The following is a 24,395-nucleotide window of genomic DNA, read 5'->3' as shown; positions in this document are numbered from 1 at the left end:
GCTCTACATGGCTAAAGGTGAGGCCAGATTTCATACCATCCTCTTCATTCTATAGTCTGGCAGCCCAGTTGTACCCTCAGCCGAGCCAAGGTGGCACAGCTGCCCCCACAGAAGCTGATGTGTAGGTGCACATTGACAAAGTGCCAAGTGACTGCTTACCTGTTTGATTAATCGACTTACCTGCTTGATTAATCAAAGGTCAACGGAAGTATTTGAAGAACAATGGAACCATTATTTGGACTACTTAAAAAAAGGTAGCTAGAAGTATAATAATATATTATTAATTAGAGGAAATTATGAGTGTCATGTATCTTAGATGTAGCTGCATATTATTCTGATATTCTTTTGTTATATTGTTTCTTTATCAAATAAAATAAAAATATATCCCAAGTGCCAGGTGACCACTGTCTCTGTGTGTAATTACTTGGCAAGGAAAATTCAGCATGAAGCAGTCGTCCCCAGATTTTAGTTCAAAGGTGTTGCGTTGCTAAACCCATGGGAAGGGCAAGCAAATAAATCACTTTTGAAATGTAGAAACCTGCAAAATTCAGTGGCTGTCCTGATCAGGACAAAGGCAATGTGCTTTCCCCAAGTCTGGGGACCTAGGCTGTTGCCATTTGTGGTTCTGAAAAATTGAAGATATGAACATGCTTGGAGAGGGGGAGGAATATTGGCATGTGGCAATAAGAGGAATCTGGAAAAGACGTAATTGCCTCAAAGACAATGCCTCTAAAGCTCCAGGGAGAGAACAATGAAAGTGAACAAGGTCAAAGTGGGGTTAGAAGTGCCATGTTTCCTTTGCAGATAGAGCTGTTTCTAGTTTTGTTTTTGTCTTTTTTAATCATATTTGGAATGTGACCAGAGCAGCTGTTTTCAGGCATACTACAGTTCAGCATTTATATAGCACATCACAGTCAAGCTTATATAGGTCAATATTCTTATCCCTCTATTGTAGACAGATGTAGAGTGTGAGGTTGGGGAGATGGTGGCTTGCCAAAGATCACCTAGTGAGTTCATGGCAGCAGCAAGATCACCGTTCTTTCTCATATCCTCTATGCTGCAGAAACTCACACATCACCATTATTTTAGCACTATCTTAGCCCTTAAATACTTTGAGCTGCATTTCCAATATAGCCAATGTTTTCAGCCCAGGAGCTGGAATCCCAGGTGAGTCATGGGAGCTCACCTGCTGGGCCACAAAACCCTATAGAGCTGCCATTTTTAGCAGCTTTTTGGGAAAGTTGATTTTAGTGCATGTGTGTATAACCAATAGTTATGGAACATTTGGTGTTTTCTGGTTATAGATTTGGTCCTCAGGAGGTCTAGGTTTCAATTCAGTCCTATTCTGTCACAGCCCCCAGACACTCAGCCAAAGAATCCGTGGGGTAGGGGGGGTACTCAGCCAGCTGTCCATGAGCAGATAGATATTGGTACCATCCACGTATTGGTGACAATCCAGCCCATACCTCCAGATGAACTGGTGTAGAGGGCGCATAAAGATCCTAAGTTAGGATCGAGGAGAGAACCGAACCGTGTGGCACCCCACAATGGAGTTTGTAGTGGTTGAACTGCTCTTCTCATCCTACCTCATGCAATGGGTTTTGTTGGTTTGATCTGAAGCAATAGAACAAAGGTTGAGTCCAGTGGCACCTTTACGACCAACAAACGTTTATTCAAGGCATAAGCTTGTTCTGGTTGGAAGTTAGTCCTTGCAAAACAAGGGGAGGTAGTAATATAACACATAATTGATGTGGGGATCTGTTACTGCTGCCAGCAAGTCAAGTTTAATATGTATCTCATCCTACAGAGTTGGCAGTCTTTTGTATAGCAGCGTAGCATGGCATGTGATCTTTGTGATCTAATTCAACAATTTAATCTAGGAAGGGACACTCACAGTTCACAGCACATTCCATTCTGTAAAACGACTTACAGTTGCACTTCATTCACTTCTGAATAAAAATAGCTACAGTTTTTCAATCAGTCGGATTTAGTGCGATGACCTCAGATGACTTCTGTGGTGTGTTGAAGCCTCGGTGCCTTTCCCAGATGGCTGACTTTCTCATGGCCTCCTGCTGCATCAGGGCATCAAACCACCAGCAGCCCTCTGTAGAAGAGGGAGGGTCCTTACTGCAAAGCAGCTACCAGTGCTTCTTCAGTGGGCTGTTGTAGATTCTTTTTATGTAATGTTATCAGCTCCGTGAGGCTTAAGTGGAATCAAGGAAGAAGGAACAGGATTGTTGTGTCCACTAATTACATTCTAAATCTTTGCCTGTTTTTATATTTTTTTTCCTGAACAGTTCAAAGGCTCAGTTTGGCCATTAGGGTAGAACATTAGAGGCATGGCTGGGAGGCTTCTGTGTTAATCTCTGCGCTTCAGTGAGTTGGCAAAGCCTGTGTTTTCCCATCTGCAACAGAGGAATAACAATGCCCTGCTTCTGGAGCGGTGTGGTTCTCTGACAGAGTGCCCTGCATGCAGGAATGGGAAACTGACAAAAATTTTTCTCTTTTTCTCTGGATAGCTGAAGCAGAATTTCCAGAGATCATAGTAGAGTCCTTCAGTATGCTATGGGACCCTCCACTCTTTTCGATGGCCTGTAGAAACAGAATAAATTGCGTGAAGAAACAAAGTATTTGTTAAAGGTAAAAGGTAAAGAGTATCCCCTGTGCAAGCACCGAGTCATGTTTGACCCTTGGGGTGACGCCCTCTAGTGTTTTCATGGCAGACTCAATACGGGGTGGTTTGCCAGTGCCTTCCCCAGTCATCACCCTTTACCGCCCAGCAAGCTGGGTACTCATTTTACCGACCTCGGAAGGATGGAAGGCTGAGTCAACCTTGAGCTGACTGCTGGGATGAAACTCCCAACCTCATGGACAGACAGCTTCAGACAGCATTTCTGCTGCTTTACCACTCTGTGCCATAAGAGGCTCTGTTACAAGTATACAAATATATGGCTTCTACTGCACATCTTGTATTGCTATATTTTGTCATTGGCCTTCAGTCTCAACTAAAGTCAGAGTATAAATATAAAGTAAAAAAAAAGAATGTCTCAATAAATGCATAATCTGTTACTTTTGGCTCTGAATTGGTGTCATCAGGATTAATATATTGACTTTAATATGCAGGTAATCTTAGTAGCTTCCCCATACCTAGAGAACATTTATCCTGGAGAGGTCAAATCCTGAGCATCTTCTGGAAATAATATTAGATCTTAATATTCATCTTCTGTCTTCTTTCGCAGCCCCATATTGGGGCTGTGTTTGCACAGCTGGCAGGAGGACATTGTCTTCCTAGCTTAAAAACTCCAAAAATGAGGTGTCCCACCACTTTTGGTGCTGACACGCTGGATTCCCATCCAACATGTCCTGTACTCTGGGGGTTCCTTTTTTTTTGCCACTGCAAGGACAGGAAGATTTATTGAGCACTTAGTTTATTTCTTTGTTGTCACTGGGGCCGAAAGAAGGCTCCCTTTTGTCCATCAAGGACTTGTTTTGCACTCCTTCAGGAATCTGTTTCATGGAAGGCAAGCCACATCTCCATACCTGGGCTCTCCCTGTTTTTTTGTGCTTGCGGTCCCTTGTCATGGCATCCAAGGCAGTGTTTTAAAAAATATGCAAAATATAGAACAAAAGTGATGCACAGCAATGAGCATGAACTTTGCATATGTGCTTAGAAGAAGCTCACAATGTTAGAGCTTGTTCAGTTTGCCAGTGCTTTACCATAAGGCTCAGTCAGCTAGGGTCTCTAGGCTGAAAGCTGCACTGTGGGAGAAGACTTTGTCATCTTCCTCCAAGGGGACTCTGAGCTCAGATCCTACTAGTCTGCTTCCCTTGGCTTTTACTGAACCTTGTTCCAGGCCCCCATCCGTCCATTCAGTTGCTATGGAGCTGACGATCAGGGTGGCTCTGATCCCTCCAAAAAAACTCACACTTGCCTTCTCCAGGACCAGCAACCAAGTCCCGGTAGGATTTGGAACTTCCTGCAAAAAATATAACAAATTGAAGCATGAGGAAAAGATTGAGTCTGTGCCCAAATAAAGACATGTTAAATCTGGTCCAGAAGATGATCCTGGTTGATCCTGGTTGCCACACACACCCTGTTGGCAAATCTTGCCTTCTTTGCAGACTTTTTTTGGATGAAGATGACAATCAACCTAGCATTCCTGTATGATAACTAGTACCTTTGGAATCAGGACCTCCCTTATCATGGCAACCAGTGGGAGTCCCCTCAGCATTCTTACAACATGTCACCATCCAACTTAAATAGATTGGCTGGACATTATGCTCAAACTTTAGAGGAGCATGACACAGGGATACATGGAAGTCTCTTTGGTATCTCATTATAGTTCAAAGACTGCCTTGGACCATAACCTCTTGAGACCATGGGCCATCCAACCCCAGTGTCTTGTAGCAAAGACCTCCATTTCTACAGAGAACAAATGCCAAGAATGCTGCACATGGATGTTTCCACTTCAGACAAATGTCCAAAGAACAGAATGTTGAGCCATCTCTCCTTTCCAGGGATAGTTGCATTCCTGATTCTGGAAGGTCTTTCTCACTTCACAGTTCCAATCTGGCAGAAACTAGCCTCCATTCAGACCACATTTCATAAAACTGAAAAATTATGCCAAGTAAATCAGGATTCCTGTGATTTTCTGTCCATGTACCCACCTCTGTCTTCATTAATTATGAACAACACTTTGAGTTGTATTTTAATGAAAAATTAATCATGCCCCCCCAGCATGCAATAGGGGATGTATTCATTTGTATACTTTTGCAGAGTGAGAACTAGGAAAGAAGGTGTCCTCGTGTTACTATAAATACTTATCTGATTAGTTAGTTGAACATTATAAGTGATTCTGTGCAGCTACTTGGCTGGGAAACCACCAAGGAAGACTAATAACTTGCATTGGAAACCCTGTGAGGTCTTCATAACTCAGGTGCAACTTGCGAGCACTTTACACACATGTAAAATAGAAAGCTCAACTGTGGATCATTCTTGGCTTCTTAATCAGCAGGTCTAGTTGCTAGCAAAACCTATTCTTTAGTTAGCATTTAACCATCTTTTGTTTAAATCTACTGCATTCAGCAATTGTTTCAAGAGGAGCAGGAGAAGCTATTGATGCTCATGGGGCAGTATCTTTTCAAGGACACTGAAGTACATTTTCAAGGACTTGCTGGAATTTGAAGCTGTACAGGGAATTTGAAAGCTTACTTGTACTGCTTGCTGCTTGAGAAAGCATGATCCCCAAATTAACATCCCATGCCCTGAATTCCTGACAATAATGTGCCTGTTTCTGCATCTTCCTTTTTACGTTGGCAACTTGACTTCTTAATAATTCTGCAAGAGTGAGTCAGTGTCCACATTACACTCTTGTGATCCTGTTGACTTGAATTGCCTCAATGGAAGATTGAACTTTGTAAGCATACTCTGAGTCGATTCCTGCTTAGGTCATTTCCTCAGTGAAAGTCAGTTCTTTTGATTTTTTTTTTCACTGGGATGCATCATGGAATATTGGACATAGTGGATTAAGATTAGGGTTCCTTTTTGCTTGGGCATGAGGTCATTGATTGGGCATCAAAAATCTTAGTGGGGCCTGGTGATATCCCAGAGTTACAGCATCTTCAGACCACAGGAATCAATTCCTTTGAAGAAAATGTTCAATGCAGGCGAGGCTCCTCCCATCCCCAACCCTTTCCCCCCAAAAGCTTTCCCCCCAAATCCCTAGGAATTTCCCAACCCATAATTGGTAGCCCTCCTCTGAACTAGTACGGGAGAGGCTGTGGCTCAGTGATAGAGGATCTTCTTTGCATGCAGATGTCTCTGGGTTCAATCTCTGGCACCTCCAGTAAAATGGATCACGTAACAGGCAATGGGAGAGACCTCTGCCTTGGAGATCTGGTGCCAGTCAGAGCAGACAATCTTACACTTGTTAAGACCAGTTGTCTGACAGTTCATTTGTCCATCAGCCTTTTAGCTTCATTCCCATCATCAAAATTGAAACGTGTGGATGGTGAATTAAGATAAGAGGTTGTAAAAGTCTTTTCAAGATAAATGAGCCACATGGTTATGAACATGGGTTTGAAAACTGATTCACTTGAGTATTCCTGTTCAGTAATAATTTTGCCTGTTAGTTTCTTGCTCTGAGTTATTTCAGAGCAAAGTTCAAAGGTGTGTTAACCATAAATCTTTTCAGGTTCCTAATAATGTAAGACTGAAGTCCATCAACTGCTTTAACATACGCTAATCAAATTTTATTAATGTTTTTCTCTTTGTTACCTTTATTCGGAATATAGTTCTATTTATCTCACTTGATACAAAAGTGAAAATCCATGTGCTTACTCTGTTTTGGAGGCCCAGAGATATGAAGTTTTTGGACATTTTGAAACAATGTAGGGAAAAGTGGTTTTCTTTCTGTTTCTCCCCCTGTTCTCTGAGGGAATGGGGGGGTGGAACCTCAGAAATGTGGCTTTTAATTTGAAACCTAAACTTTTTTTTTTTACTCCTCTCATAGCATGAAATGCATTGTCACTTGGCAAATAACATTGTACTTCTTGATATAGTTCTGAAACTGAAAAGTATAAATGTCTTTATTTTCTACATGCAGAATAAGAAAGCTGTCCTTTGCTAGTTTTGCACATGAATCTTAGTTTTTGTCATCTGAGAGGAAGTTGAAAATAGAAAAAGCAGATTTTGTAGAATGTTTCTGATACAGTCACAAATAAACCTAGCAAACGTCGTCTCTGTGTCCTTGTACTAGTTGAAAGTGATTGTATTCCTGTTTTCCTCTGTGCATGTACAAAACGTAGAGCCAAGCATTTCTTCTGATGCAGTTTCAGAACTCATTCACTAAAATCATGGAAACCAACTATTGTGCATTCTGTTGCTTCAGTCCTATAATGTTATTTTATTTAAAATTATTATACTGAAGTGCTATGTGTTGCTTCTGTCTTTGCTCTATTCCTTGCACACATGCATAAAGTACATTTTCCTTTCCACTTCCATATCACTTGATCCAATCCTGAGAGTCTGTAGCAGAGAGAGAGAGAGAGAGAGAGAGAGAGAGAGAGAGAGAGAGAGAGAGAGAGAGAGCTGAAAATTAAGCCAGGTTTCCCATAGTTTAAAGTTTAAACCAAATTTATTCTCTGTTGAGTGCATTCTGCTTTATTTGTTTGCCAGCTGCCTGTAAAAGGTGACCCCTTGTAAATCCTGACCACTAATCCCTGGGTACAGACCCTTTATTCTGATAGCATTGTCCAGTGGGGGTTTCCGTCCAGCGGAAACATCCCTCCTTAGTGTTGCCTGGAGATAAGTCTGATTCTGTGTTATCAATGCAAACTCTGAGCACGACTTCCCTTTTCCTGCTGTGTGTGCTTTGCATGATGCTCATTCTGTCTCCATCCCTGCCACCCTCCTACCCAGGGAAGCAAATGTTATTGTAAACTCTCGGATATTTGCTGCTCCACCCACAGCCTCTTACTATAATTAGAAATCTTCAGAGTCTCTGAACTCCACCCCCGAAGAACAGCTCCATTGTTACTCTAGCCTTAGCTATCATGTCTAGTGAATTGATTATCAGTAACCAAACACTGTAACTTATTAATGTGATTATTAATGGAGACCCTAACCTCATACGACCCAGGTGAAGGGCAGATCGTGTTGAAGGTTTGCTGAGACTGATCTGATCTGGGGCATTCATTGTCTAGTTGGAAGAGCTCCTGGGAACCTCCTGTACTCAGTTCCAAGAAAGACAGGATGTGACTGTAATAATACCAGACTGTCCTGGGCATATTAGTGTGTCATACGAAAACTGGGAGAGGTCCCTTTGAGTTCAAAGTATCCACATTTACTGTTATGATGGTCAGTTCTTAGTCTGATGAAGAGTGCTTGCACTCGAAAGCTCACACCTTGAATAAATCTTTGTTGGTCTTAAAGGTGCTACTGGACTGGTTTTATTGTGCACTTGCACAGAGGCTGCCTGCTATGTCTCTGCATGATATACCGCCCTGTCTTTGCTTCTTTCCAGTCAGCTATCATCACTGGAATAGTGGTATCATTCAGCCACTCCCAGCACAGAGGCACAGCAGAACTATTTGCCTGTATGAGAGGTCCGGTGGTGCATGTGTGTGTGAGCCTACTTGTGGACAAGTTCTTTTTAGTGCTAAAGCAGTGTGTCTCAGACAAACCTGTTGCAGTCTGTTTCTGAACCTCTCCAATATTGTTATTAAAACAAGCCAAAGAACACGTGTCTCTAAAACACATAATTGATGGAGTTTATTGCCATAGCATCAGGTGATAGTGGGGAACATAGATGGCTTTAGAGGCACCCTGACCACTGCATTTGTAAAGTGATCACTGTATGGTTGGACTGTGGTTAAAGTGCATCTAAAAGTTTTCCCATTTTGTTGTGTGAGCAGAAGAACCTTCACTGTATCGAGCCAGCAATTCTAGCCTGTAATGTTTCCTTCAAGGAGGTCAACTGAAAGTCCCTGAGCTTTTGATGTTTTGTGTGGAGCCTGTAAATGTGAAAATAAGGCCATGGGGAAAATAAAATAGTATGAAATTAATTGGGTTAATAGATCATGCATTTAAGTGCATGCTGAAGAAACTTGAAAATAATTGAAACATGGCAAGATACTGTTTTAAGAGGTAGAAGCATCTGGTTGCCAGAAGGGTGCTGGTCCCATGGAAAATGATCCTTGATAGGAATGTCTACAAATAGTCGTTAGATAGATCAGTCTCTTGCATTTTGAGTCTCCCTTTCTCTGTGGCCTGGTATGAATTGTGGGAGGCACGCAACATGAATAAGAGCTGTTCTAGCTCTAGCAGCTGAGCAGATATCTGAAGGGGGTAGTATACATGATGAGTTTTTGGTGTGATTATTTGCAGGAATGTTCTGATACATCACTAACAAAATTGCTGTATACTGCCTCCTAGCCCAATCAAAATGCCATAAAAAAAGGAAACAGTGTGCCATAGTCCTATATCAGCAACATACAGCAGTCACACAAAATATGCCAAATAAATAAATAGATCAATACAAATTTTAAAAATATATTAAAATTAATTAACTCCCACCCACTCAGGAAACCCTTCCAGGGCCATCGAGAAACGCCAGGGTTTCAGGGAACCCTGGTTGAGAAAGCCTAGTCTAGATATATATATTTTAGCTCTGCACTTTAGAGCATTCTGGGCCATTGCATAAATATTTAAAATACAATTAAAAGTATTTGTGAAAGATAGTAATGTTTGCCATTATAGGTAGGCAGAGTAACATAATCTAGTAACAGGAACACAGCATGTTCATGGATGTATACTCATGGTTTCTACAATATGTGGTCAGTCCTCAACGGATAGTAATATTTTAAGGAAGTAGATGAGAAGGATTCTGCCCTTCCCCCCGCCTCAAAAATGTACCGGACCAGGAGATTGTGCCATATTCATAGAAGATTAACCAGAGTTTCAGAATGTAACTTTCATTCATTTGTATTTTTTTTGCAAGCTTCCATTGCAATAACATTTGTACCTTCTAATAAAAGTGTTCACTGCTCAGAGTTTTGTTTTGTTTTTTTAGCCTTGCGCAGCTTTTCTTTGGATTGTCTTTTCTTTTTTTAACATTCTAGTGTTGCGTTAGAAGTTGGATGTACTTTGAAGTCATGAGGTACAGTTAGAAGGGAAGCCAAAATGAATGCATTAAAGAGCATGACTTCGAGCAGCAGACCTTTGTGGAGTATAATGAAGCTAGTGGTGACTGCTAACTGGCATTGGAGGGCAAACAGAATAACTTAGTTGCACCCCAGACCCAGAGACCTACAGTAGATCTCCTTGGTTTTCTGTGAAGAGGAGAGGCAGCCTCAAGTTGCCCCTCAAAATTAATGATTAATTGATGCTGAAATCATGATTTGTCGATGAATAGTCCAATATATTTCAGTTGTTAAAATAAATGTGAAGGACACCGTAATTTCATTAAAATACATAGAATCTAAACTTTAACATGCGCACAAAACCCTGAAGTAAATTTTAAAATGTCAGGTGATGGAATCTATGTAAGGTTGCCAGCATCCAGATGGGGCCTAAAGATCTCCCAAAACTACAGAAATCAGTTCCTAGAAAAAATGGCAGCACTGGAGGGAGGACTCTGTGGCATTATACTCTAGTTGAAGTTTGTCCCCGAAACCCTCCCCCAATCTCCAGTTTTCCAACCAGCCTGGAGTTGGCAACCCTAACTCTATGAGATATTACCTGGGCAGAACTATTATACAGGGGTGATACAGGACCTGTGGTGATATGTTATTGATGATTATACAATATGCAGCATATCCCTCTCGGGACATGTTTGTTGATTTGACACAGTTTTTGTATTTATTTGTTTTTATTTATTTATGTATTTATTTGTATTTATTTATTTGTAAACAGGCAGGTTTAGCAGATGAGCAAGGTCAGCACCAAAGCTCTGGGCACTAGTCTTTCTATATTCCAGTATAGACCCCGTGTGCCAAATGTCTGGGCATGGGATACCTTTCCTGGGGGCAGTGGTGGATTATTGTCATCAGGTGTGGACAGGTTGGGAGGGAAGGACATAGTTAGATTTTCCTGCCAATATTGTTGAAATTTTATGGTGTTTTATGGTTTTTTACTGTAAACTGCCACGTGCAGTGGCTGTTAATAAGAGCACATATGAATCAATCAATCAATTACAAATGTCCACTCCACATTACAAATGTCCTTCATGGCTTGTAGTTACCTTTTTAAATTCAAGGTCACTGCAAGGTCAGCCAGTGGCTCGTCTGGAGTTGTAGCCAGTGTGCAACAGCAAACAAATAGTGTCTTGCCAACCGTTGGCTGTACAAATAGTTGTGAAAGTGTTCCCTCGGACTAAGCCAAAGACAGACTCTGTTTGTTTTTGGCTTTCTGCAATTCCAGACTTCCCTCAATCATGATAGTGCTTTGGAACAATTCATACCTGCTAGGGGATTTCTCCCCCAGCTGTGTTAAAGTTAGTCTTGTCAGTTTGAATTATGAATCCTTGGTTTCAAATACTATAAGATAGGGTGGGCCATGGGATAAGTTACATATACATTTCCTTTTTTAGAAGCAAGTCTCCTTCAAAAGCAGCCTGAATTTGGAGATAACATCTGTTAATACTGGAGCTTCCCACAATTTATATTGGAGCACACCGGGCTTGTGTGATGAAGGCACGCCGTTTTTCAGGAGTCTAGCCAGATACATCATTAGCATGATGCTTTTGAGAGCCAAATTTAGCGGTTAGAAGGCCAGCCTAGGATCTGAAAGATCCAGTTCAAATGCCACTCTGCCATGAAGATCAGTGAGATTATTTATGCATGGCAGCAACTGTGCCAGGCCACTGCCGGGAATGCGCTGGGGTAGGAATCCCCCGGCACATCTGGACAACCCGATGCGGTGCATGCATACGCACAATGCCGGGACTGGATGGGTCCACTATGCTGCGCAGTGGCAGTGGTAGCGGGGGGGGGAAGAGTGGAGGCACAGGGCCCCCACCACACACTGGCTGGATAGCGGCATGCCATTATCCCACCATTCTGAGGCTGGGAACACACCCTGTTCAGCTCCATGAAGAAGAAGAGTTGGTTCTTATATGCCGCTTTTCTCTACCTGAAGAAGGCTCAAAGCAGCTTACAGTCGCCTTCCCTTTCCTCTCCCCACAACAGACACACTGTGAGGTGAGTGAGGCTGAGAGAGCCCTGATATCACTGCTCGGTAAGAAAAGTTTTATCAGTGCCTTGGCGAGCCCAAGGTCACCCAGCTGGCTGTATGTAGGGGAGTGCAGAATCGAACCCAGCGTGCCAGATTAGAAGTCCGCACTCCTAACCACTACGCCAAACTGGCTGACCGAGGCATTTGGTATCCCTGCAGGGACATCGTAAGTTGGGAGAAGATCCGGGCCTCAAAGGCCCAGCTATTTCCTTGTGTGCAGGGCTGCCACAGCAGGGCCGCTGATGGTGGCCATGGCAAAACAGGGCACATGGAAGTCTCTGTATTCCTTCACTGCGGGCCATCCGAGGCCCTGATTTGGGACAGGGCTGGGAGGTGGCCAAGATCACAGTGACATCATACACAAATGAGAATTAGCCCTGTTGCCCTGTCACCACCAGCCCAGCTTTCCCACCCCATGCAAAACTGGTCTGAGTGATCTTGGGCTAGTCACGCTCTGTCTTGCTCTCTTTTTCTGCCTAACGTACTTCATAGAAATGTTGTGAGATTTAAATGGGAAAGGAAGAATCATTCCTTGAAGGAAGCATGGGGTAAAAATCTACTAAAATTCTCCAACCCACGTCATCTACAATCTAGCAAAAATAAGGCTCTACAAACACAAAGCAACAAAAACAAATAAAACCAACAGCATCAAATCTATGTAATAACAAGTGGCAATTAAAACCTGACACAGATCAATAGATTTAATTGCCAAATAATTGTTCTAAAGGTGAGCTTGAGAAAGATTCCCAAATCTTAACAAAAAAATCCCGCATTAGGAAATTCATTTTAGAACTTTTTGCTTTTTGTCCAAAAGACCTTTCCTACCATCTGTGGTAGTCTCACTAGCTGAGGACCTCCCCTTTTACTCTAACCTGGTTGATTCTGGTCCCTCATTATAGCTGATTTGGATGGGATCCTAGGGATCTACTACCAGTCAAAGTAGATGATACTCTTCTCAGCATACCAGTGGTCTGACTCCATTTAAAGCAGTCTCATATGTTCAAGGAAAAGCCTAATCAGGACATTTGATTCTCTGAATTCCATATGAGGTTTATAATGGTTAAATCTTTTTTTTTTTCCCCAACAGATGAACGAGAAGCAGTCCAAAAGAAGACCTTCACTAAGTGGGTTAACTCTCACTTGGCACGAGTATCCTGTAGAATCACAGACTTGTATACTGATCTCCGTGATGGACGGATGCTCATCAAACTCTTGGAAGTTCTTTCAGGAGAAAGGCTTGTAAGTCCCCGTTCCAGAAGTCCTCGTGTTGCCTAGATTCTAAAAAAGCTCTGATTTTGGTACTTTGGCAGGGGGATTAAATCTTTGAATGTAAAATATCTTATTGCAGTTGTAGGCCAATTGAATGTTTAACCAAGTTATGGTTTTGAAAATTATTAACTGAAATATGCAGATCACCCTTCATCTCATGCAATTACACTGTGAGTCTAGCTTAAGTGAGTTTGGGCAGGATGTGTTTTTATTATAGCTCAAATAAAGATTAATAAACTGTGGATAATTGGGTAGCATGACAAAATTTATTCATGTAGTTTATGGTAGTGCTTCTCCCCACCCCCAATAGGTAATGTACATCATTCCCCACTGATTTTAATCAAACCAAATTATAATATGTGTTTAGAAGGTGGTTTGGCTATGTTAAATAATGTGTGCCTTTTTGTTTTTTTAACTTTTGCCAGCAGTTCAGGAGAAGTGAAACAAGAACTTTGGAAATATTTAGAAGTAGTAGCTAAGAAAATTGTTTTTTTCAAATTAGCTACAGAAAAGCACGTTGTTTCCTTCTAATACTTCATCCTTAGCGCTAGAGAAAAAAATAATTGTAGTAACAAACAAAGCAATACAGTTATTAAAGTCTCTAAAATCTTGGTAACATGCACTTTTGAAGACTTTCTAAACCCAGGATTACTAAGCTTTTCTTTAATGAGAACTAGTTCTGAGTAATAAAAAATATCCTAAACCCCTCCCTTTCCCCCCCCACACACTATGTTTTATTTTGTTCTAGAAAGAGAAAAGAAATTATCAGGAAAGTGGCATAGGGAAAAAATCCTGTGAAATGAAAACTTTGCTTGTTTTTAAAGCCTAGAACAGAATTTCCTGCAATCTTTTTGGCTCTTCCTGGGTCTTTGGGAATGCACAAGCTACTCTGCAGCAGCCAGTAAGTGACGGGTGGCTCAGAAGCTACTTGTTGCAGACTCCCTAAGCTACAATAGACTGTCCTGCCACATATATTGCCCTATGCTTCCAAAGCCACATTTTGTATGGTCCTATAACATTTCATAAACAGCGTTTCAGAACTTCAGACTTCAATGTCGTGGCAGCAAAGTTGTCTAATCCAATTGTTTTCACCAATCAAAACAGGTTGGACAGCAGGTGAATTCTCCATTAAGCAGTTATTTATTAGATTAAATTTTATTTGCTTATGGACTAGATGGACTCATGGACGGATCTAGTAGAGTTTATCTTGGGAACAAAGCAAAATTCTGTATACAAGATAAAATAAGCGGGTGGTTTTCTTTGTAAGGAAAGAAACAGTGTAACCTAAGCACAGCCTTTTAAGTCTAGTGCAATCCAATGTTGCAACTGCTTAGGATCGCACTGGGAATGGCTTAGATGCGTGCATGCCTGAACCTCTTAATGTGATATAACTGAGGGCAGAAGCAGATTCCATTTTATTTCTAGTTCTGTGGTAGCATGCAGGCTGTAAAAGTATTTATTTAATGCTCAGGCCAGCAACTACAGAAAAGCATTCCTGGGTTTTCGGCTGAGACCTGAAGAACAAAACTGAGAAAGTGGGAATTGTTGTGGGAGCAGGAGGAGTTTGTTTGTCTCTGAGACATGCATATCTTCTGTGTGTATTGAATTGCCCTTATTTATCCTGTTTGCCATATGAGACAAAGAAGTCCACATATCTGCATTGTGACATGGGGAGCATTGAAGCAGCACATCTGGGTGTGAAATTAGGTATTAAAACAGTACTAGTAGACCATCTCTACTTTGAGCTTCCATGTACAAGACCTTTCTTCATGTTATTACACTTGCAATAATTTTGCCAACAATGCATTTGGCTCTAAAGGAACCTATCTATCTGTGACCGTTTCCACACCAGGAATTTGCCCCACCTTACCACTTGTCCAGTGGCGGGGCAAATTATCGGTTCTGCTTGATGTTGACACCAGGCCAGGGTCATCTCAGGCATGGCTTGACTCCATTGCCCCATGGCATGGGAATACAGATATATCTGCAACAAAGGAAAGCAGATATTTCCACATACCCTTTTCTGTCCCAGAGGGCAAGGAGACTTATGTTGGGGCAGGGCCATGTGACAGGGGAAGTCTGGAGACATCATGGTGCATCTCTTCTCCCAACTACAGCATTCTAGAAGGGAGTGCTGCGGAGCCACCTGGGGCATTAATTTTTTTTTAAGAATGTGGTATTGTGGTAGATCACAATACCACGTTTTAATTTTTTTAAAAAAACAGGCTTCCACTGCCCCACAGCACGGCAAAACCTCACCGCCCCAGCTCCCATGTGGGAGCACAGATCTGGGGCGGGCGAGGTATGACAGCCAAAATGCTGCCCCGTATGGGAGCAGAAAGAGGCGGGGCAACTTGCCCCTGCTCTAACTCAAGCCTACAGCCTGGCACAACTGTGTCAGTTCAGTAGATGCCTGTGGGACAGCTCTAGAGGCTGCATGAATGTAATGCAGAGCCTTAGCCTGGTCACCCAAGCCTTAGAATGAACATGACTTTAGCAGTGTGTGTTTAAAGAGCACTCTTCCCACTACAGAAAAACATGTAGATAAGGCGGTTTGTGAAAACCTTGACACAATCATATGCATTCCAAAGTGTGTTAGCAGGATTAGCTTTTAAATCCCATTTACTGATGCTCTTCTGTTTATGTTTTTTTACTCTTTGCACTCTCTAATGTTTGTTTTGGAAGCAGCATACCAGTAGAGAACCCAGTGCCTGACAGTATTATCATATCTGAAGCCTAAGACTTCTTCCGGGATTTTATAACTCAGAATTTAGACTCCACTGCGGATCATTTCAAGCATGACAGCTTCCCTACTTGCATTTTGAAAAATTTATCAAGGAAAGATGCCCTAAATGGCTGAATGCTTATTTCTTCAGCCCAGCAGAACAAGCAGGCCATTCTGATACGTTTCAGAAGGTCTCAGAATGTTGTTGTGGTTTGTTTCTTGTGTTCAAGTCCCTCATACTTTTTATACATTACAAAAATGAGCTACCCTTGGGCAAAAAAAAAAGGGAAAGGAAAAAACTTAAAAGAGTAGCCATGTTAGTTTGTTACAAAGCAGCAGAGATTCTTTTGGCACCTTGAGACTAGCAAATGGATTTTGGTTGGAGTATTTGTAATCAAGTTCCTGTATCATTAGGCATATATGAAGAGAAATATAATGTTACAGGGGGCCCAAGTGTTTGCTCTTTGGTATCATTACTGATGAGGGGAATATGGAAGAGCATTTATGTAGGCCTTCCTTTCTGTTTTCTTTTATGAACACTTATGTGATTGGCTGATCTCATTAAGTAGTATATAAAATTGTAATTAAAATTTATTTACTACTAATTGGAGTTAGGAAAATTAATCTTTGATTTTTAAAAGGTATCTGATGCTTCTGTAGGTTTTCCCCCCTCTTTCATACTGTTCCAATCTGAAAACACTGAATATTTGATGGAACACGATAAAGTAAGAGAGATTACTCTTACCTTACACAGCTTATTTATTTATTCTTATATTTATATACTGCCGCTCTCAAATGTCTCGCAGTGTCAGTAAAAACACAATAACCCCCCCTAAAAATACCCCTTAATACATAACCAAGATGGCGAACAATAAATCCGAAATCCCTCCCCCCCCATTCAGCACGTGGGTCATTAAGATCTCTCACAGGGAGCAAGGATCCTAAGCTATTATCATTAAGCGATCCTCTGATGGCAACACCGAGACCCCGCCATTAGAAGAAATCTGCAGGTTTTCAATAGAGAGCTCCTAAAGGTTGATAAACCAGGGAATTTAAAAGACACAGCTGAACATATTCTTTTCCTGAAGGCAGAATGGAAGAGAATCTAGTGAGTGCTGGTGTTTTGGGTTCCTTCCCTTCTCTGCAGTGCGGGGGAGGGGGAACATAAGAGACTTTTGTTATATAAAAAAGCACTTCAGTCGGTTCTCTCCTTTAACAATAATTTCTTTATAATTTCTGAAAGCCCAAAGGTCAACTCACATAAACAGATTCTCTGGAGTGAATTTTGCCTTTTATTGTGCTAAAGGGGGCAAGATTAGAGGGAATTAAGGTTGTCTTGCTTATGTGTGCCCAGCACATAACTGGAATTCTTAAACAAATATAAACACTCCGAAAGCAAGGAAGCCAGTTTTTAGTCCTTCTTGTCCAGCCTACTCATCCTATTTCCTCCATTTGGCAGTCCAATTGGGACTAGCATTTGTGCTTTAGCACTCCGAGATTGGCAGTTGCCTTGCCATGCAAACCCCTGATGCCAGCCCCGGGGTCTAGTCTCCAGCCCATAGCAAAACTCCAGATTTAAAAAAAAGAACACCAATCAATGCTGATTACAAAAACAGTTCTATATGAGCTTTTGCAGGATCAAACTCCCATGGTGGAAAACTGTACTTCTGGTGGCCAATGTCTACAGTGGACACTGATGCTTTAGGATGCTTTGAGCTGATCCTGTGTTGAGCAGGGGGTTGGACTAGATGGCCTGTATGGCCCCTTCCAACTCTATGATTCTATAATCCAAACATAAAGGACAAAGTTCCTATACACATTAATGTGTAGAGCAGTAGCTTTCTTCTTGAAAGGGACCTTTTTACATCATAGCCTGCTCCAAAACCCTGCACATTGCAAAGGATCCTGGGATGTTTTCTGGGGAAGGCATTAAATTATTCATTGTAGCTTCACAGTGGCCCCACATGGTCTTGAAGAACACCATGATGTATACTGAACACCCTCCTGTGGCTGTTTATTGCAAGAGGTTAGAGGTCAAAGGAATTTTGTCTGCCTTTAATGATCTTCTGATTGAGGAACCTCTAGTGAGCTTCCAAGGACTCTCCTGGGACAAAGTTTAGAAATTACTGATGTAGATGATACACAGCTGTCCTGCCATTTCTTGCACCTGGTCTTCCCAGGTATAAGTGGTATGCACATTTCTTACATGCTCCTGTAGTCAAAATGGGGGATTTCAACATGTTCTTTTCTTGTAAAAACAATTCTATATTAGGTTTGATTCATATCTTTTTTCCCTAATACCCATGCTCCTTAGTATGATGGGGAAAAAAGATCAAGATTCATAAATACGCATTAAAACAAACAAACAAAACCTTTGGATCAATATATCCTTAAAGTTATATATGCACAGATGATCTTTTGAGTAACATCATGAGGTTGAGAATTTTTTTTATGTTTGTTTTTATAAAATTAGCATTGCGTAAGAATGCTCCATAACAGTCATTCTCAGAGGCCGTAAACGCAGTGTTGCGTTGTATTGCTGAAAGGCGAAAAGCATCTCCCTGGTTATCGGTGCTTTCCTTCTTACCATACGTCGGCTGATTGGCATCCAAGTGAGGATTTCTACAGCCCGCTGGTCCTAATTATCACTGGCTACATTCCGACAATGATAATTAAGTCTTGTTCACTCAGCAGAGAGGCTGCTTTCTTGGCTAGCTGAAAAACTGCTTCCCTGTGTCTTGTCTTTGTCCTGTTCCGCTCGATAGACTGCATCCCCTGAGATGTTTCCCAAGACTAGATCAGCCCAGTGAGGTCTCTTGCTGCTTCTGCAGTTTCAGTCCAGTCATCACACCCAGCGTTGGCTTGCTTTAACCGTATGTTTAAATGCAAACCTTTCCAGACATACAGGTGACCATCACTGAATGCTGATTGGGGCCTTAGACTTCTTATTAACAGTTCTGTTTCTCTGACTCTGAAGTTGAAGCCAGGACTGTAACCACGGACTGTCAATTTGAACATCATTCCAAAGCGTAGCCAGTCCAAAGCATAGTTTACAAAGCCGTTTTGTACTCAATTAATGTGGAACACTTGAACCCTGTTACCACTTTCAAGAGCAGAAATGTTTTTGCTTGCTTTTTGCACAGTGGAATGAGCATAAGGGGGGGGGAATGGGCAAAAATGGCTGTCATAGTTGTAGAGTTTGTCTAACAAAACTTCAACATCCAGTGCAGTCAGGGTTTCTATTGAAATGGGAGGAAATTTGAAAAGGGAGTTAGCCTTTTCAGCCATTTTCTGAGAACTGGACATTGTGCCACAATTGGCAGAGCCAAAGCAGCTTGCAATACCATTCCTCTCCCCTTCATTTTTCCTCATAACAAAAACTGTGAGAGGAAGAGTAGGCTGAGAGAGTGTGACTAGCTCAAGGCCACCAGTGAGCTGCCATGGCAGAGGGGATTCAAATCTGGCTCACCCCGATCCTAGTCTGACAGTCTAACCATTGCAGCAAGTTGGCTCTCCAGTTCAAAGCAAGAGCAGTTAGCAATAAAGTGAAGGGTGTGTGAGTCCTTTGGACTCCACTGTTATTGGCACAGGATGTTGCAGCGTGGAAGAACACATTCTCTGTACTCATACTTTTGTTTCTCAGAGGAAAAAGGGAACAGGAAAAAGGAAGACTTGGGAATGTTCTCAGAGCTGTTATGGTGGCTTGCATAGCTAAGCGTAAACTTCTTGCAGTGATTCAAGTGGGTAGCCGTGTTGGTCTGAAATAGCACAACAAAAATAGAGTCCAGTAGCACCTTTAAGACCAACACAGATTTATTCAAGGCATGAGCTTTCGAGTGCAAGCACTCTTCCTTAGACAGACTCTTCCTCGATTTGAGGAAGAGTATATGCACTCAAAAGCTCACGCCTTGAATAAATCTGTGTTGGTCTTAAAGGTGCTATTGGACATTTTTGTTCTTGCAGTGAGTTGGCCCATTCATGTGTAGACTTAGAATGCCTGTATCACCACTTATTGCCACTATGTTAATACTGTGCATGAATGGGCCATCTCAGTGTGGCAGGAGTGCTTATATGGCTTATAAACAGCCATGTGTAAAGCACTTATGCTATCAAAATTGATGTTCATTTCGGCCTTGATTGCTGATCTAGTCAAGGGAAACATGACTGGGGAGGAGTGAGTTTCTCCTGAAACTGCCTTTATACTTTACAGTCAAACTATGATAGTAGTTGCAGACACAAATTTCACTTGGAAAAGAACAGGGGTAAAATCATATATCCTGCTATGGTTCCCAAGTTGTGACCTGGAGAGCAATCTTGTTTCCTTCAACCATGTAGCTGCAAAAATAAAGCTTCAGCAGCTTTTCCTGTTTCTTTTTCTAGTCTCCTCCTTCCTTTGCTAGCTGATTGAAGCAAACAGAAGGGGATGGTGGGATGCCAGACTAGGAACTCAAAAGTTGAGCTGAACAATAAAAATAATGTAAAACTTGTTAATTATTTATTATAGTGCACAGTTAAAAACAGAATAAAAACATCTTAAAAACTATACCGAACTAACAACACATAGGACCAAACGTGTTTCGACCCTTCCGGGTCTTCCTCAATGGTCAAAATTATAATAATACACTATATAGCACTCTCTATAATGTGTAGCTGAATGGTTGAGTGGGGACTGTAACTTATGGCTCCAACCAATATGTATAAATTATATCCTTTTTGGAGACCAATTCCTATGTTATGTCCCTAAAGTCACCACTCTTCGCTATCATTAAGTTCTGTACTCAGAGTGTATTCTCATGTGCGTCAGAAAAAGCTGTGACCAGTTAAATTACATTAATTGAATACTCATGCAATGAAAACTCTATAAAAACTTATTCAGCTATTCCCCAGGGAGGTCGATTTTACCAGCTGTTTTGCTCTTTATCCCCCAGAAGGAACAGTATGTTGAAGTTTCAGATTCTAAGTCTTTAGACCTAAGCACCCTTACTAGGGAGTAAGGTCCTCCAAACTTCTTTCCAAGTCAGTGTACATCAGATCATTCTGTGAGTAAGCACATTTGCTGGAAAGCAATTTAATTGGCATCAAGATTTTTATTTCTGCGTGAATTGGTTTAAGACTGGCAAATGGTATTACTCTACATCATGAGTCTTCAACCTTTCCAGACCTCCTGAGTTGCAGGCATGCAACTTCAGTGTCATGCTACAGAAAGAGGGATGTCAAAGCCAGGATGGTGGGCAGGAGTCACAGACAAAACACAGAAATGAGAACTAGTAACTAGTGAGGGATCATCTCCACCGCTGAATGAATTCAGCACATGGGACTGCTGCTTCTTTCAGTGTGTATGCAAAAATAAGCAGAAGTTGTGTCACCCTTTCTATTTACATGGGCACATTGCCAGCAGGTCCTCCCAAAAGATAAATAAAATAGCAGCTCTAGAGGGTCTTATGACCCACCAGATGGGGCTCATGGTGTTCTAAACCAATGGTTGAAGACCAATGCAGTACATGGTAGTGACAAAAACATAAGGTTTAAAGCTGCATTATGTATCCCAAGGAAACTTGATGTCATCAACATGGGTATAGTTAATCAGCATGTGGTTCAAGATAACTTTTCATCCTCTAGGGAAGGGGTAGTCAAACTGCAGCCCTCCAGATGTCCATGGACTACAATTCCCATGAGCCCTTGCCAGCATTTTGTAGTCCATGGACATCTGGAGGGCCACAGTTTGACTACCCCTGCTCTAGAGTCCAGAACAGAGTAACCCCACCTCCTTGGTTTTGGGCCTTTCCCCTGAGATTTTATTGCTTCTCTGAAGTATTTGGACTGGAGGTGAAAATTCCTAAGCCACATAGTTTGGAGAGTGGGGTAAATAGACACTGTAGCAGCAAAACCTGTGGATGGAGGAAGCAGTACAGATAGTTGGATTAGTCACTATGAAAGAAGGAATGTTGAATCTAGATACTGCTTGTCTCTTGGAGCTGATAACACAGAGTGGCTAAATGAGCAAGCTATAGGTCAGGAGGTTTTGGCTTTAGATCTTATCTTGACTACTGACTCACGAGGTGGCCTTAGGAAAGCCATTCACTCTCCTCTTCAGCCCTCCATTTCCAGTACAAGGATAGGAGCACTGTAATACTAGTATATGTGAAGCATCTCAAATGCTGAATGTCCATGGTAAAGATCCTATATTGTTATTATGTTTGGCTGGGGACCATGCAGACAATGGAGTCTACTTATGGTGCTCCGACCAGTTCTCACTCATCCCACATGTGGCTCATTAGGAAAGGTTTGAAACATGCAAAAAAAGCTGCTTCGCTCATGATGAATGGCACAAGCTCCATATGTAGTAAACCCTTTAAGCCAGACACAGCGGCCCAAGTTCATGAGACAAGCCACTCAGGCCGATTCCTCATGGGGAGGGAAAAGCTGGTCTGGCCCTGGCCTGGCAGCGGGGGTAATCCCAGCTTCCATATGAGGGCCCACTTTAGGCCCCCCTGTTGCTCCATGGAAAGGGGACGCAGATATTTCCTTGTTCACTTTTTCCCCAGGGGCATCAGCAGCAACCATACTAGGCCAGGCCCATGTGGATGGGGAAGATCCCTACAGCATCCTGGCAGGGATTAAAAATGGCCCATTTGGTTCTGCAGTGCTTCGCTGCAGTGCAGGGTCAAATGGGTCATTTTTAAAACTTGCAAAAAGGTAGGATTGTGTAGGATCAGCCCTGACGGCTCCTTAGCAGGCCAGATCCTGAAGATGAAACTCAAATACTTTGGCCACTTCATGAGAAGGAAGGACTCCCTGGAGAAGAGCCTAATGCTGGGAGCGATCGAGGGCAAAAGAAGAAGGGGACGACAGAGAATGAGGTGGCTGGATGGAGTCACTGAAGCAGTAGGTGCAAACTTAAATGGACTCCGGGGAATGGTAGAGGACAGGAAGGCCTGGAGGATCATTGTCCATGGGGTCGCGATGGGCCCCCCATGCAGCGGAAACTTTCCACCCCGGCTGTGTTATGGGAATGCAGACATCAGGTGCAGACTGGGTCCACCTCAATAAATGGTCCCCTGTTGGGATACAGGAAACAGCAGGACGTGCTGCCCTGTTGCAACACACTGGTGGTGGATTGGAGCAGCACTGCTGATGCATTCCTGTGCCTCCATAGGGGACCATTTTCAGTTTGTGCATATTTTTAAATGCCCCGTTTGGCCTTGCACTGCTGCGAAGCACTACAGAACCAAATAGGGATTTTTTTGTCCTTGCTGGCGATGAGGCTCAGCTCTTCCCCATCCAGGAAGGCTGCCGATGGCACCCACAGGGGCAAAGGAAATGTGGAAATATTCGCATTCCCTTCCTGCAGGGCAGCAGAGGGTCTAAAGTGGGCCAGGGCTGAGAGGGGTCCAACGTCATGTGGAAGCGAGTGTCATATGAGTGCTGGCACGGCTCCCCCCCCCCCAGCCTAGAATTAGATAACCTAATTCAATAGGGAGTTGGTTCCCTCCCTTTTTCTTTGGTGTGTTCCACTCGGACAACCACCTTAACAAACATGCAAAGACAACCTGCATTGTGTCAATTTTCTTGCATAACAGGAAAACGTGTTTCTCACAGGAGAATCACTTCCTCACCTAACAGGAGAAGCTAGAATACCTGTATCTAAAGTTGTTGGGGCTCTGTCATTATGGGGAACCCTGCCTGACTACAGGGATTAGACTAGATTAACTCTGGAGAATGGTCCTTTCTCTGCTGTCCGTTACAAAGCAGACTTGTGAATCTCAATAAGTCTCAGTGTTATATATTGCAAGAAGAGACAGCTCACTTTTATGAGCTGCACAGAGACTACTTAATGCTGCAACTTCACAATTGCTTTTAGTGTGGTTTTTGAACAATTTTGTCTTGTCTTCAATGGCTGCCTTTCGCATTGTTGAATTACTCCTTGTTCTTTTATGGAAACTAGCTGGAATGAATTCCTTCTTCCTATCATCTATCTTATTTTTTAAAAGATCACAAAAGAAGTAGTAAAGCTCCCTTCTCTTGAGGTCTCTCCAATCAGCTTGTGGACCCAATTCTGATCACCCTTTAAAAAGAGTTTACATGCTGGCAAGCAGTGTTCTCTGGACTCTTTCCAGTTCTCATTACTGCGTGCCTGCGAGGCTTTATTTGCTTGTTTAGCAGTTTCCCACCACTGCAAGGAATGTGAGTCCAGAATGACAAGAATAAGGGTGTTTCGGTGGAGCTTGACCAGCGTCATGAATGCTCTGTATTATAAAACTCAACTCCAGCTAAACCAAGGGACAAAAGCTTTGGCTAAGCATGTCTGCATAAAGAATGGATGGCCGAATATTCTGCAGGAAAGCAAAATAAAATGGGCGGCATCATTAGGAGAAATCTCCAGGGTCTTAACTCTATCGCGAGTGATTTATTGTCACAGGCCTAGATTTCTGTATTAGAAGCCAGCTATTTGTTGCAAACTTGCATTTGTTTTGTTAATCGTATTTAATCTGCTCTGATGGCAAGTTCTGGGTATGCACAGAACAGAGAAATGTGTTTAAAATTTTAAAAGGGTTCTAGAAGCACAGTGCAAAATTAGGAGCGTAGAGGAGGGGAGCCGTGGGAAGGGGGGGTGCAAGAAGTCCTGACAGCTTCATACAGGTGAGCTTTGGTGGTACACTCTTTAGT

At 42.3% G+C, this 24,395-nt stretch overlaps 1 protein-coding gene across 5 annotated transcripts in view; it reads left to right on the top strand.

Annotated features, from left to right (window-relative positions):
- SPTBN1 (spectrin beta, non-erythrocytic 1) overlaps positions 1–24,395 on the top strand; it is a 212,672-nt gene that overhangs the window by 113,146 nt on the left and 75,131 nt on the right. For all 5 annotated transcript variants that reach the window (XR_013230365.1, XM_077334177.1, XM_077334207.1 and 2 more), the window contains one exon: positions 12,822–12,973. Coding sequence is in view for 4 of the 5 variants with exons in the window: in XM_077334177.1 (XP_077190292.1) it covers positions 12,822–12,973 (152 nt within the window). In the remaining variant the exon portion in view is untranslated. The remainder of the gene's footprint in view (positions 1–12,821; positions 12,974–24,395) is intronic.

The sequence above is a fragment of the Paroedura picta genome, chromosome 1 (genome assembly GCF_049243985.1).
Source record: "Paroedura picta isolate Pp20150507F chromosome 1, Ppicta_v3.0, whole genome shotgun sequence".
Lineage (NCBI taxonomy): Eukaryota > Metazoa > Chordata > Lepidosauria > Squamata > Gekkonidae > Paroedura > Paroedura picta.
The sequence above is the reverse complement of the archived record's forward strand: the minus strand, read 5'-3'. Positions and strand labels throughout refer to the sequence as shown.